General features: G+C 35.5%; 1 protein-coding gene across 1 annotated transcript in view; it reads right to left on the bottom strand.

Annotated features, from left to right (window-relative positions):
- Positions 1 to 6,292: 6,292 nt before the first annotated feature.
- The window catches only part of LOC149780113 (neurochondrin-like), an 81,262-nt gene continuing 71,178 nt past the window's right edge, over positions 6,293 to 16,376 (bottom strand). The window contains exon 18 of the mRNA XM_089936886.1: positions 6,293 to 12,745. Coding sequence (XP_089793012.1) covers positions 12,700 to 12,745 — 46 coding nt within the window. The 3' untranslated portion in view covers positions 6,293 to 12,699. The remainder of the gene's footprint in view (positions 12,746 to 16,376) is intronic.

Consider the following 16,376-nt stretch of genomic DNA (forward strand, 5'->3'; position numbering starts at 1 on the left):
CTTACTGAAATAATAACAAAAATAGTTTCTGCACAGTAACAGTATTTTACAGGACAAACATGATCCAAACTTTATAGATAGCTTGCACTTAAGGTAAGAAAAAAGCTTACTATTTCAGGGTCAAAAGTCAAACATTAAGGTCACACAGACTGAAATATGAAAAAGTTCTATTTGCAATAATGTTATCTAAATGTAAGTCTGTTAAACCTGGGGCAGGCATAAAATATGTCTTGTAAGATAAAGCTTCACGGCATTTTTAGTTGAATTTCTAAAAAAACAGTTTCATAAATTTTAGTGCTGACATGCAAGTGGGATGCTATTCCTAGAATAATCAAGGATCATAATTTGGTGCAACATGGTAAAGGTTTGGCCTTTATTAAACTGATATGAGACCTTGATGAGATAAAGAATGAAAGACAATATAATTACAACACTTCCCAGCAAATTCAATTTTTGAGTTATCATAAGTTGTAGAAATGCAATTGCAAGAAGTCTTGAAGTTTGGTCAAATTTTCAATAGACTTTGTTCAAAGATAAGAGTGTACGCCTGTTCAAAGATAAGAGTGTATGCCTGTTCAAAGATAAGAGTGTATGCCTGTTCAAAGATAAGAGTGTACGCCTGTTCAAAGATAAGAGTGTAAGCCTGTTCAAAGATAAGAGTGTATGCCTATTCAAAGATAAGAGTGTACGCCTGTTCAAAGATAAGAGTGTATTCCTGTTCAAAGATAAGAGTGTATTGCTGTTCAAAGATAAGAGTGTATGCCTGTTCAAAGATAAGAGTGTACGCCTGTTCAAAGAGTGTACGCCTGTTCAAAGATAAGATTGTATGCCTGTTCAAAGATAAAGAGAGTACGCCTGTTCAAAGATAAGAGTGTATGCCTGTTCAAAGATAAGAGTGTATGCCTGTTCAAAGTCGTATAAGGGCTAAAACTCTGTCACAATTGTAAACACTGGGTCATCATCAAACCAAACCAAAACCATGCAAAAAGGAAACTTTTTGTTCAATTCAAAAGACAAGAAAATAAATGCTAACTAGCCATTTGGATGACTATTCAAAGTTGATTAAGGGCATTACTTCACACAATCTCAAGCCAGACATGTTCATTATCAAACACGTCTGAGCTCTTGTTGACTTGAAGCTTGACAACACCTGTCACACCTTTGAAGTGTATTAATCTTAATGGTGGCGACTCCTTTGTACAACAGTGTGTGATACAAAAAATGGCGTGTAAGCATGATTTGCTTTTAGTAAGTACATGTAGTTGATGTTTTGGATGTGGAGTCAATGGGAACGACAACATTTGTTCCTTATATCACCCTCCTTCTAGTTCTAAGGCTACTGAGAAAAATTCCAGATGTATATATCCTGCTTTTAACTCGCCTTGGACTGGGTGGAGACTTCAGCCTGGTAGATGTAAACTGGAAAATTTGGGAAATGTTTGCCATTTTTAAGAACATCAGGTAAACTAAATACAAAAACAGTTCACATAAAATACATTGGACTTGTACTTCACCAATAAAAAGTCTCCCATCAACAAAAGATCTGATTATGCAGCTGTCTACATTGAATGAAGTCTCTGTCCAGATGAACAAGAAGAAAAAAAGCATCAAGGGAATATGTATACAAATGAAGACTATGAAATGTTCAAGAAAGAGCTGAAGGATTTTACACCAGTGTTAAAGATTTCAGATCAATACAGATTAACATCTGGAATTTATTCAAAAGTTTTTACGAGACACAAATCCCTTCATGAATCATCTTGGGTTGTAATGTCTGGAAGCCTTGAGTTGATTGCTAAATTAAGTCCAAAAGGTGCAGAAAAACTTCTAGCTAGACAGAAAGTATCAGGAAAAGCAAGAGATAAGAGATTACATGAAGAGCTCAAAGTAGAAAATTCAGAGGCAAGCATAGTAGAGGTATATAGAATGTTTGATTTTATTTAGAGAAAAATTCAGGCCACCCAAATAAAGAGAGTTCAGGACCTTCATCCTTCATGGACCTTTCTATCTATAGCAGTGGCAGGATTGCACCTCTAAAGTACCATCGGTAATTTTACTCCTAGTCGATGAACAAAGCAAATATCCTGAAAGGACAGTACTAGCTCTCTGCCATCTGATGTTACTAACGTTTGGATGGTTTGCACTTAGGGAAAGGAAGCAGCATATCAGTTTCAGATATAAAGGTCAAGGTTTTTGAAAGAAGAATTTGTTTCCACAAATATTAATTCTACATTAGACTTGGATCAGACTTTGTAGGTGGCTTGCACATGAGTAAGGAAGCAGTATATTGATTTTGATTCCTAACAGAACAATGTTAGTTCTACCTCACAGACTTGGACCAAATTTTGCGGATGGCTTGCTCATGGGATAATAGAAGCCTATTGATTTTTGGACTGAAAGAAGGTAAATTATTTGCGCATAATAATTTAGCTCTACATAACAGACCTAGAGTAAACTTTGTGGATATACTGCATTTGGAGTAAGGTAGAAGTCTATTGATTTTGGGGATAAATTGTCAAATCTTAAGGTTGCTGCGAGTGAAAACAGAAAAATGATTTGCACAATAAATTTTGTTCTACATCACTAGTCTGAGTAAACGCTGTGGATGGCTTGAACTTAGAGCAAGGTAGAAAACTACTGCTTTTGGGGTAAAGGTCAGAGGTCAGTGTCACTGGCTGAAAGGAATTTTTGCACAAAAACGTCAGTTCTCCACCATGTAGCTTCGCCGAAGTTTGTGGATGTCTTAAACGTTGGGTAAGAAAGATTTTGCAGAATAACTTTAATATTTGACCCCATATACGGCTCACATTTAAATTATGGAAGAGGCCCAATGATTTGGGAGCAAAAATGTCAGAGGTCAGGATCATTTTGGTTCAAAGACAAATGAGATTTTCAGAATAACTTTTGTCTTCGAGTAAGTTTCATGAGAAAACTTTATGAATGGCTTAAACTTAGGGGAATAAATACAGATATAGATTTTGGGATGTCGAGTTAAATGGTTACGAATATGGTAAGTCTAATAAGAAGACCACTAATAAGAAGACGATGGTTTCTGCAAAGCAAGTTTAGTTCCAGACAGCATACATTGACCAAAGGTCCAGATCATTAGGTCACTGAGACCATTGGTCAGTAATCTTCAAAATCAACCATGCCTGTAGAGAGGACTATTAACTAGGAGCGGGCATAAAATTTGCCATTCATGGTCCTTTTGTTACTCCAGAATATAATAAAGACATCCCAAAGCCATCAAGTTTCCTACATACCTCCATGTGGGAGATAAATGTCACTAATGTAATAGTCTGTGCCATTCCGAAGATACTGAATTCTCTGTAAGGGCTTGGTCCTGATATGATCTCTGATATGGGTCCCAAAGGTCTGGCTAACGAATGTCACCACTTACGGCGTTCTTCTAAAAATGTTCTAGTGTCCAAGTTGCTGGGGGGATTCCAAAGAAACAATTTTTTATTTTATATTAGGAGGTGGCCTCATAGTTTTGCAGGAGGTGGGTGGCAGAATTTCTTGCTGCGCTACTGCATGATCTGTCTTCATCTACCAATGGCTCCTGCCCATGAATCATCGTGGCTTCAGGAAGGGATGAGGGGCCACAGACAGTTTTTGCAGTTAAACTCTGAAAAAATGGCAGAAACAGAACTCCAACCTGTACACGACATTCGTGGACCTCAAAAAGCCTTTACATGGTCACTCATGGGGACCATTTGAAGATCATTGCAAAATTTGTTTTCCCCAGATAAATTCATCTTGATAGTTCAATGTATCCATGATGGCATTCTCACTCATGTTGTGAACGATGGAGTCATTTGAACCTTTCTGAGCTACCAATGGAGTCGAGGAAGGCTATGTGTTGGCCTCAAAGTTTTCAATATGATGTTTTCTGCCATGCTTGCTGATGCCTTCCATGATCATTACAACAAGATTAACCTCTGTTACCAGACTGATGACAAGCTCCTTAATATGACGAGACTGAATGTGAAGACGAAGTTAAAGTAAGTGAGTATTTGTAATCTCTTTGCTGATGACTGTTCTTTGAATGCCAAATCTGAGCCTGATATGCAATAGAGTATGGGTAATTTCAATGCCAATTTGAGTCTCACAATCAGTATGATAAAGACAGGGGTTATGCACCAACCTGCACCAGGAAATCCTTACATAGGGCCTACCATCACAATAAATGGACAAGTTCATCTATCTTGGCAGAACACTGCAGTCTACATCGATAATGAAATCAATGCCAGAATTAATAAAGCAGGCATGATCTTTGGCAGACTACTAGTAGATATGTGCGATATCAAAGGTCTTCATGCCAGGGTGACTTCTTCCAAATTTGGGAGATTTCTATTCGGCTGTTTTAGATTAGTACTGGTGTAAAGGTTTTAATATTGTTAGTATGGATTGATATAATCTTAAAATTTTGAAAAGTCTTCATGCCAGCAGACTTTCTGTTATGTAAATTGTTAATGTTGTTTGTTGGATTGTCTTTATTGATGGCCACTCTTAGATTGAAAGAGAAATATGGGTGTCATTCTGGACACCAATTGCAGAGGTGTCACTCCAGCTATGAGGATGCTGTTACATATCTCAGGTGTGGAAAGGTACTGGGTTCGAAATGCAAGAGGTCAGAAGTCTTGAAGCCCCAATGACACTGTAAAGTATCAAATTTTGAATTGTATTTAACCTTAAATTTGAATGCACTGAGCATTAAAATTTTATCCCATTTAAGCCAGAATAGTCTTTGTGAAGGGTCACTTCAACCTTTCTTTTCTGCCCCCCCTCCAATGTCAGTGTTAAAACTTGAAAGACTAGCATTTATGACTCAGTGAGATTCGACCAGGGCATTGCTATGCTGTCCTGAGAAAGTAAACGTTTGAGCTACCAACCATAACCACTTGATAGGAACCCATGTCAAATTATCATTTTCAAATGGAAATTGATATGCACCATAAACCATAAGCTGTCCAAAATCTGATGAAAGAAATGATTATCTTGGGAAAAATTTAGAAACTGCTGCTTACAATTGGGCAGAGTAAATTAAGGCATACATTTTATAAGTAATGTGAACTTAAAGTGATGACCTTGGCCGATATTCTTTAGTCTGAAATCCTGAGAGAGAAGTGGCTCTGGGGAAGCCTAAAAACGAATAGAGCTTTCCTAGTTGAAAAGGGGACCCAGTGGCTGTCTTGTAAGAAAAGACAATGTTTAGTGCTAGGATGCACAATTTCTGTAAGAGAACAGCATTAAGGTACGCATGTTATGTATCGTTTATTAATTTCATGGAAATCGGTTGATGCTAGAGTTGTTATGCGATTTATCTCTTTAATTTTACAGTTACTAGTTCATTGATAGAATTGATGATTGCATGCTATCCAAGTTTTCATATGTGTAGGATTTCATAGGTTTATATGAAATAATTTCTTTTGTCTGTTAGGATGACACTGACTATTTTGAGTTAATGATAATCACATATTTATATCTGATTTTGTAATGTTAATATAATCTTGTAAGTTGGGATTGCTGTGAGCTAGAATTTTGTGAATTTTATGATATAGTAATCGAGCATGTGGTAGCATAGGTAAAGAAATATGGTAATGTTAGATATACCACTAACATGTTAGTTATGGCTAGTTGCTGTGAAGCGATGGTGATGTTCAGAATTTATGCAGTGTGGATAGTTAGCATGCTTCTGAGTAACATAAGTGAGGGAATTTTATGTAGAAAGTGGTACTTGCAGAGATTATGGGGTAATTTTATCCTTTAAGGATCAGCTTTCTGGGGAGATACATGGCAGTTAAAGATGGAAGTCTGAAAAAAGGAGTGACAAGTTCAGAATAAAGGACTAGGAAGTCCAGAAAGGGCTGAAGCGTAGAGAATAGGAAGGCTCGAGGAAACAGAAAGACATTGATACACAGTCAAGAGAGGAAGTGCTGCAATCACTCATGGACATTGCGCTCTTTTCACCACTCGTTATTATGATGAAATAATTCCAAATTAGACACTGGTATTAAATTCTATTGACATAACTTAGATTGAATTGGAGTTGCTGCTATTTATTTGTTTTGATTAAATTTGTTATTTTTCTTGTCTAAGGGGGCTCATATTGTATTCTTCCCAACATTCTTGCTCAGTTCTCTGTTGAAATTCTATCTTTCCACTCCCACTGGGCTATAATATTGAGGGAGGTCATCCTCTAGATAACACCAGCCAAATCTAATTAACCACCCCTCTTATTAAGAGGGTGACACTACAGGCGCAATACATTATTATCACAATTAAACAATTACACAAGAATCATAACTTTACTCCAAAGCTTTCTAAGTTCATACGGTTTTAAAATCTGTCCTTTTGAGTTTGACGTAAATAATTAAATATCAAACAAAGTTAAGCCAAACAGACAAAATATATGAGACGTATAGTAAGAATTAAATATTTCTAACTAATAATTATATCATTTTGTCATACGAACAATTTATTAAATAGGGGGTCATAAATACCTATATAGCATATTTTGTAGCTTCTAAAGTATTTCATTACTAAATCAATTACTATTGAGCATGACATTGGCAGCAGGTCATTTTAACCATAATTCAAAACTAAACTTACAGTACACATACAAATTCATAATAAAACCAAATATAGATATTATTATTATTATGGAATAAAATAATAAAGAACAAAAGAATACTAGAGAGAACGAAAATTACTTTCCATAATGTCTTTTAAACACAGTTAAATGCATTGAGGTCCTAACAAAGTTTTTAGATCATAATAAAATCTATTGTTCTTACCTGCAAGGGGAGGTAAATGGCAAAAACGTTCAGTCTAGCTCTTTGCGCTGTGTATTTACCCATTTCAGAGCACACATCTGTGTCCGTAAAGGCAAATTTGTTTCTTAAGCTTTCCATCCCCATAACTGGTTAGTATATTAGATAATATTACACCACCCGACTCCATACCTTATGACCTCTCTCGTTTGTATAAATTTTCAGTCTACGTATGATGCGAATCCATGTTTAATTTTCTCATGATGTATGTTGTTAGCCACGTATGATGCAAATATAGTCACTGATATGTGCAATTTTTGCTACTTTTTCTGCAGATTTTCCATGGTCTTGCCAAAGACATAATTGTTGAGCAGCTTAGAATAGTCCCTGTTAAAACTATCCGTGGCATTAGCAAGCAGGTATTTGTTTTGCTCGATGCAGTGTGCCATTCATGGATTCTACTAAGTAACAAAAAGATGCAAAACCAACAAGTTTTGTAAAACTTGGAAAATAATTTAATTCTCTCTAAGTTGTAAAATAAACATTTAAGCGAACCTTACAGTATTGTAAATCCAAAATATTCCTAAAACGTTCTAATACATGTCCAAAGAATATAGTGTTATGAACAAATTCCAGGTTCTCAAATGTGCTGATGTACCAATATTCTTCAATGTGTTGAATTGCCAACCATCTTGATGTATAGAAACAGAGTATAGTGACAGACGTCCCAAGTTGGGCATAATTTTTACTTTCTTTAGAAATTAAATAATATTAAATATACAAGGACAAAAATATAAATCTGATTAATGAACATTGGGGCAGGGTGTACAAGAGGTGTTGGAAAATTATAGAAAAAGAACACATACAATTGTTGCTCGACTTTTTTTATCTGTACAACAAAGATTTTATACAAGAAAATGACCTTTTGAACATTTTAAACCTCTCTCTTTGAATAATATAAATACTTGTATTGTTTTTCTAAGTAAGCAAAATTCAATAATTAACAACGCAACACATGCACTACTACAGGGGTTGGCAACCTATTTTACATAGTGTGCTACTTTTTTCCAGATTAATTACAAAATGAAGGAGCGCATGCCACCAGTAAGAGAGTAACACTGTTAAAATCTAGATTTTTGGCTGACCTTAATGTGCCATACAAAACTTCTTGACATGCCACCTTGTGGCACATGTGCCATAGGTTGCCGACACCTGCACTACTGTAATTTGGTTTACAAATACATCAACTCTGATAATATGTTTCTTATGTTTTACATACATTTTAAAAAATATATCATCTGACACCAAAGGTTTTAACTTGATAAGCTTGATAACAGTGGATCTGTTCATTCAATCTGAATTCTTAAATATTGCCAAATTTTGGTAAACAGAATGCCTAACGGCTTCATGGTATGAACTAATTTAAATATAATTTCCTTCATATTGGTGTAATATAAATCAAAGTATTGAAAAAAATGATGGTGTAAAAAGCTGGAGAAATTTACAAAAAAAGCAGGAGGAAGAACAACTGAGATCCAGTTATCATTGTCCCTTTTACTTTTGTACATACACTGCTCTAACTAATCAAAATACTTTTCTAAATTATCTTTTCTTAAGAATACATATTACTATCTGAAACATTATTTCAGTAATTACTGTTTTTTTTCCTTTCAAAAGCAATGTGTTATTGTTTCAAGTATTACTACAGTGAAAGTTTCAAGGGAGATTATTATTGAGGTCTAATCATTTACCTAAAGCTGAGTTGCCTCCCTTGACAAAGACCAGTGGGTATTTTCTTGCTACTATTAGTAAAACCATCAAGTTTGTTTACTAATTTTGGTAAAGCAAACTATATTTGGTAAAACAGAATGGATACTATGTCAAATGCATGGAAGAACTGAAATGCAACAAAGCCAAAAATATTAAATAGCTTTTAAAGCATTTTATCATTTATATCATGTCATTCTTGCAGATCTTCAGAGACTTTGACAGGCTGACGCTGAAAAAATAGTTTGATGCCAATTCAATGTAAAAGATTCTGTCTGGGAATCATTAAAAATACAGAAACTAGGAATTCAGTTGTTTGAAAGGAGTCATTGTGGCTCATTGGTTAGCATGCTGGACGTGGAACTGAAAGGGTGTAGGTTCCAATCCTATTACCAGATCATCCTAATCGGTCATGAGTTCAGCATACACCACCACAGCTCCTGCCTCCATTATCTGCCACTAACAACATACAGGAGGGTGCATCTGGCCTACTGTATGCCCCTGCACCCACAGTGGGATGAAAATAATCAAGTTAGCAGTTAAGTTCTAAAAGTGCAAAACAAGTTTTTTTCTTAGCCATGACATATATAATACATATATACACACAATTCCAAGATCTAAACTTAAACCAATGATCAAAGATTTCGTGTAAAATATTTGACCTTGACCCCAAATTAAAACAGGATGAAAGAGCATGTTGCATAATGAATGGTCTATGAACAGAATCCATCAAGTAAATGTAAAATCTCAAGACCTTCACACACATTTTTCTATGACTGTTCCCTTGACCTCATGATCAAATGGATAAGCAATAATGTTGAGTAATGAATTTATTAGTATTGTAATGGATCATCCAAAATATGATGAAAAACTATCACTGGATTAAGAGACAGAAGCAAAATCTTGAAACAAGACCATAATGCATATATTTTATTGCTATGACCTTGATGCCAAGGTCAAAAGGGCAAGTGTATAATCAACAAAAACTTTTAAGTGACATATCAAACATTAAATGATCATGTCCAGTGGAAAGAATTCATTTTATTGGTTTTCATTTGGTTTGGTGTTTTATAGCACAGCAATGTATAATGTTTATTTACTGTCAAAGCAACTGGAGCCAAAGAACATGTTCATGGACAGACACATCACAGTAGTCTACCCAGGCTGATCTGATGGTAAGATTGAAATTCGTGTATAGAGAACATTTAATCCAAAATAAAAGATGCAGCAATTGTCTTTGTGTTTCAAATCCATTAGTCCAATTTCTTTTGTCTTCGTAAATCAATCATTCCAATGAATCAGTGAAGTCAACTGGTTCAAATCCATGATGAAAAAGTAATAGAGTACTACAATTTGGAATTTAGCAAGAGTATAGTACAGGTGAAACTTTTGATAGCAGTAGTAAAATTAAATAGTGGCACATCCTTAGTGTTCTCTTTAGCCTTCCCGTGGGTCGGTGGTTCTTCCCTGGGTTTTTCAGGGTTCTTCCTCCACCATTAATACTGGCCACCATGTATAGCCTATCGTGTGCTGAAAAATGGCGTTAAACACTACAACAACAACAACAATTCTCTTTTGAGCAGGATATGTTGAGGCATTCTTAAAATCATGTATACAGTGACAAGTCATAAACCTAATTGCCTCAATCATCGAGTTACACAAGAAAAACAGTTAGTACTGTCACAGGGTCACTTTTTCCTGCAGTTTTAAGATCTTTAATTGTGGGTAATCAAGAGCCATGATATTAAAACCACCATGAGAAATAAAAGTTTATTTTGTGTGAAGGTATATTGTATGACACCTGCCCCATCATACTTTTACTCCAACATTAGAGAAATTTATCCATACAAGTATTGCTTTTAAGTGACACTCACAAAATCGTCTTGTTATAATGGTCCAACTCTTAAAAAGGCCCCTTGCATTATACCAGCATATTAGTGCATAGATGTCAAATTTACCTATACTGACAATTTTTCCAACACTTAAAAAAACAACTTTAATCCACACAAATTATCCTTAATGTTTCATGATCCTCAAATGCTAGGTCTTGTCACTTTAATTGCTGGCTATAATTACCACTGATAATTGTCAAGATTACAAAAACTAACAGCTAAGATGTGCAGTATAGATGAGCACAACTAACTACAAAAATGACTTGATCGCCTTTTTGGCTTCCCTTAGATGTAGGGGTATTCTTAACTTGAATAATTAGTGTCTATTAATATCGATGATAATAATCAAGATGATGAAAGCTAACAGCTGTGATGCTTCTTACTATTCAGCACAAATTACCATGAAGTAAAATTGTATGATAGCCTTTGTGGCTTCTCCAACAGAGAAAAGAAACAAACTGGATTGCATACAAGACGATGACCAGTGAATCATGTGACAAAATTATTCTTTTCTAAACACAGGGCATTCCATTTAAACACTAAAAATTGTTTACACAGTGGTATAGCTGGAAGGAATAATTGTGAACAATTCATCATGTTGCAGAGGATAAGAGAACCTCTCAATAACATCAATTTAGAAGGAAAAAAATAAGTAATTCGACTCACTGAAAAGGAAGAGAGTTCAAGGATCATAACCCATACATTTATGTCAGAAAGACTTGCATAAACAACATTGTAAATGATATGGAAAAAATAATTAGCAAAAATGGGAAAATGGAATGGACATGTAAAGATTGCTGCAAATAGATGCTTGTAACCTGATCTGATAGGTAAGGTTTTTCAAATGGTTTTGTACTGCACATTCCAAGAAGATCTACTAACAGGTTGAATTATTCAAGAATAGGCAAAGAGTTTATCAGCTAAAATGAAATATGACTGTAAGCAACAGTGGTTATACAGATTTTAAGTCGGACACAATATCAAGTGTTCTGTCTTTCATCAAGACACGGCTTAAGTCAATAGTGAAGCTGTATAGGACTAGAGCAAAGGACTAAATGATATATGCCGGGGATATGACAGTCAAGATATCTTTAATTGTGATGAGTTGTTTTGTCACAATGTTACCAACAAGGTCACTGCTGAAAAAAGGGGACACATATAAAGATGGGGAAAAAAGCAAATGAGGGATTCTCAGTTTTGCTCTGTGTAGGTTCTTCTGATGAGAAACCAAGTTCATTGTTGATTGGAAAATCACTAAGCTCAAGATGCTTCAGGAATACAGTTAAACAAATTTGAAAATGACATTTGTGGCAACCAAAAAAGCATGGATGATGAGTTGTGGATTAAAAAACCAAATCAGATGAAAGTGCAGAATAGAAATCCAGCCTTTTCCATAAAAACTGTTCTGTATGCCCAAATTTGGATTTGTCAAATGTGAACCTTTCTTATTTCCCCTGAATGCTACTTTAAAACTTCAGTCCATGGAAGCAGAAATAAACCATGCAGTTAAAGTCATGTACAACAAAAACTGCTGAGGCATATGTTATTCCTGATAGAAAAGGTATCAACTGCACCGGGGACAGCATGACGGATGTAATCAATGGCCTTGGGATGATGTGTGTAAAGTTTCCTGGCAATCCTCCAAATAGTTTAGGAGGAGTAGTGATAACAAACTTGTGTTAACAGACAAATGGACAATGGATGACAGATGAGAAACCATCCATAAGCTCTTCTGGTCTGTGACCAGCAGAGCTAAAAACATAAGACCAGAGAATAGCTGTGAAAATCATGAGATGAACAAGACTGGATAAAAAATTTACACAAGATATGTAATGATTCTTAAGAACTGCTGGACCATGGTAAAAGTATTTCACTGGTGACAAGTGTGATTTGATCGTAAAGACAATTGTAAGAACATACAGATTATTATTCATAATTTGGTATCATTAACAGTTTACATCACAATGATTCTACATGTGACCTTTTTAACATTAGATGTTACAACTTTCATACTTCATTTGTAATTATTACTCACATGTGTGATCCAACTCTGGACAGGTCACTTTCTGCCTAAGAATGGTGGACCACAGTACCTCCATATCAGGAAATTTTATCCACAAAAATGTTTCTGATTTTCATTAATTCAATTAAGATAAATGTATAGAGATCAAATCATTTTAAATTTACTGACAGACTTTGTAACAATGTTAAATTAACTGAGCAAATGGCCAAGACGCTCATCTATGGACGTATTGCTTTTCACATCAGGACTTCTGTAAGAGCTCCATAAGTTCCTTGGACCCATATAACCTGGAAATATAAAAGATAACATATAGATTATTAAAGAAAAAAAAGCTAACAATGGTGTTTTACAAAAAATACGCATACTTATTTGGGATTTATAATTGTGCATACTGTATATATCTTGTTAGAGAACAATGCATCAATCTTTAAGTTTCAACCTCCACTTGAGATCAACAAGAGTTGCTTAGAGATGACATATCACCCTAGTCCCACTTGTGTAAAAATATTCCTGCTGAAAGTACCCCATGGTTCATCACTCAAATATCCCATGGTTCATCATAAAAGTACCCTATGGTTGATAATTCAAGAACCCCATGGTTCAAAATTCAAGTACCCTATGGTTCATCACACAAGTACCCCATGGTTCATCACTCAGGTACCCCATGGTTAATTATTCAAGTACCCCATGGTTAAACCATTCAAGTACCCTATGGTTAATCACTCAAATATCCTAAGGTTCATCACTCAAGTACCCCATGGTATATCACTCAAGTACCCAATGGTTTATCACATAAGTAACCTATGGTTTTTCACTCAAGAACCTTGTGGTTCATCACTGAAAGTACCCCATGTTTCATCACTAAAGTACCCTATGGTTCATAACTCAAGTACCCCATGGTTCATAACTCAAGTACCCCATGGTTCATCACTAAAGTACCCCATGGTTCATCACTCAAATACCCCATGGTTCATCACTCAAGAACCGTATGGTTCATCACTCAAGTACCCCATGGTTCATCACTCAAATACTCCATGGTTCACCACTCAAGTACCCCATGGTTCATCACTCAAATACCCCATGGTTCATCACTCATGTTTTACAGTAATTATGCAATACACTATTGCCAGTGTTATGTATAGTTAATCTATGGGTGAGATCGGACAGGTATGTTGGACTGGAGTCCGTCAGTGAACGTAGCACAGAGAACAAAATTTGTGTTTGATTCTGGATCAAATGGATAGCCAGTGTAGGGTACAGAGCAGTGGGGAGGTGTGCTCTTATCGTAGTACTCTAAGTATGATCCAAGCAGCTGTGTTGACGTTTCTGAAGTAGATATTGAGATGAACCAGGCAGAATTGAGTTACAATAGTCCAGTCTTGAAAGTACTAATGAACATACAAGTTTAATTAATGGCATCAACTGAAAGATATTTGCAAATGGAGCTGATGCGTCTCAGCTCAAGATAGGCAGCCTTGCATATGTTCATGACATGCTGGTGCAATGTAAGAGTACTGTCCAGAGTGACACCTAGGTTTCGTACTGACTGTGTGAATTTAATGTTGATGTTACTGATATTTATTGCTTGAGGTAAAAGATGTGACTGAGAAATTCTTTGTGTTGAGATCAGAATGGCCTCAGTTTTATCATTATTCATCTGTAGCTTGTTACATGTCATCCATGATTTCACACCAGAAATGCACCTCTCTACACCGTGGATAGTAGCATCAATTACGTGGCTAGATTTGTATATTTGGGTGTCATCAGCGTACAATAGGTGAGACACTGGATCATGATCTATGACACGCGAGAGCAGCGGAGTGTATAGAATGAAGAGAATGGGTCCAATAACAGACCCCTGTGGAACACCACAACACAGATTAACTGGGCTGGAGTGTATTCCATTTGCAGACACAATTTGTGTCCTAAATGCCAAATATATGCAGGACATGGTGAAGTAATATATCATAGTCTATTGTGTCCAATGCTGCAGAAAAATCAAGGAGGTAGAGGACTGTAATCTTTCCGCTATCCAAAGCAGAGAGAATGTCATTAACTACTTTTAGAAGAGTAGTTTCAGTACTGTGGCAAGGGTGATATGCAGATTGTACATTGCTAAAAAGACTGTTTGAATTCAGATGTGATAAAAGTAGGGATAGAACAACCTTTCTTAAGATTTTTTATATGAATGGGAGATTAGAAACTGAGCAGTAGTTCTTTAAATCATTATGGTTGAGTGTTGGTTTCTTCAGCAGAGGCTTTACAATGGCGGTTTTGAAAAATGATGTGAATTGCCCAGATGAGTCTCTTAATTTTATTAGGGGACTTATTTTAATTAACTTTCAAGATGTTTACATATGACAATCGATGTTGTACTGTCAATTCACTAATGTTGTTGTTTTAGGGTTCAATGCCATTTTTCAGCACAAGATAGGCTATACATGGCTGCCAGCATAACTGGTGGAGGAAGAACCCTGGAAAACCCTGGGAAGAACCACAACCCACAAGAAGCTACTGGCAGGCTTTCTCATGTACCCATGTTAGCCGAGCCTGAGACTCGAATCCACACAGACAGAGGTGATGTGTCAGTGATCCAGAATGGTGAGCGCTTTAGACCACTTGGACACTCGGGGCCCCTATTCACTAATGTTTTGTGGGGTACCAATTTTCAGGATTTCCTAACTTTAAAAAACTACAAATTTTAGGACTCAATGAATAACGATGATCCTTGTGTCAAATGAAAAGAGTCCATAATGAAACCATGAATTTATGTACCAAAGGAAAAGAAACTGTTCTCCAAACCAGAAATATAGATACCCACAAAAATATATGAATTCACCATATATTAAAATTCAATATCACTGCAAAATTGAAATAAAATACGTTTTGCATTTTTTAAAACTCCGGCTTATTCTAAAATGACATGAGGGTATTGCAGAAAATTAATGCAAAAACACACCTGTATGTATATAGCTGGATTAAGTTGCTGGGACTTGAGACACTTAAGATAGGGTGGTTGTGGTTGGGTGGCACAGAGATGTACAAATACATAAAGCAGTCCTTAAACTGTGCTTTATATGTGTATAATTATTATAGCAATATTAGGCTAAGTATCAGAAAGTTTAGTCCTAAATATGGTTTATTTAAACATATTAATTTTATCCACGGCAACCAACCAAAGGGACCAAATGATTATGGGGGCCCTAGGCATGTGCCACCAACCAGGCTCTGGCTACTTTGATCAACATGTCACACAACACTACATCGTACTGCATCATTGATAAAGATTACTATGCAAAAAAAAAATACTGTAAATTCACTTGTTTTTTTATGCAGTTCCAATTCTAATGGCCATAAACCACAAACATGCAACACTACCGAATCAAACTGTGGAGAAAATGGAACATATTCAGTAATTTCAAAAATGTTAATTTCTGAAAAAATCATTTAGGTGATAATAATGAAAAAAAATGATGTTATATTAAAGCACTGAATTGCATACAAGGAATTCATGTTATTTTAAAGCACTGAATTGAATACAAGGAATTCACGTTATATTAAAGCACTGAATTGAATACAAGTAATTCACGTTATTTCAAAGCACTGAATTGCATACAAGGAATTCAGGTTATTTTAAAGCACTGAATTGAATACAAGGAATTCATGTTATTTTAAAGCACTGAATTGCATACAAGGAATTCATGTTATTTTAAAGCACTGAATTGCATACAAGGAATTCATGTTATTTTAAAGCACTGAATTGCATACAAGGAATTCAGGTTATTTTAAAGCACTGAATTGAATACAAGAAATTTACGTTATATTAAAGCACCGAATTGCATACAAGGAATTCACACTCCGTATATTAAAGCACTGAACTGCATAAAAGAAATTCACAGTATATTCAAGCAATGAACT

The sequence above is a fragment of the Sinohyriopsis cumingii genome, chromosome 16, assembly GCF_028554795.1.
Source record: "Sinohyriopsis cumingii isolate HCF-2022 chromosome 16, ASM2855479v2, whole genome shotgun sequence".
NCBI classification, from domain to species: Eukaryota; Metazoa; Mollusca; class Bivalvia; order Unionida; family Unionidae; genus Sinohyriopsis; species Sinohyriopsis cumingii.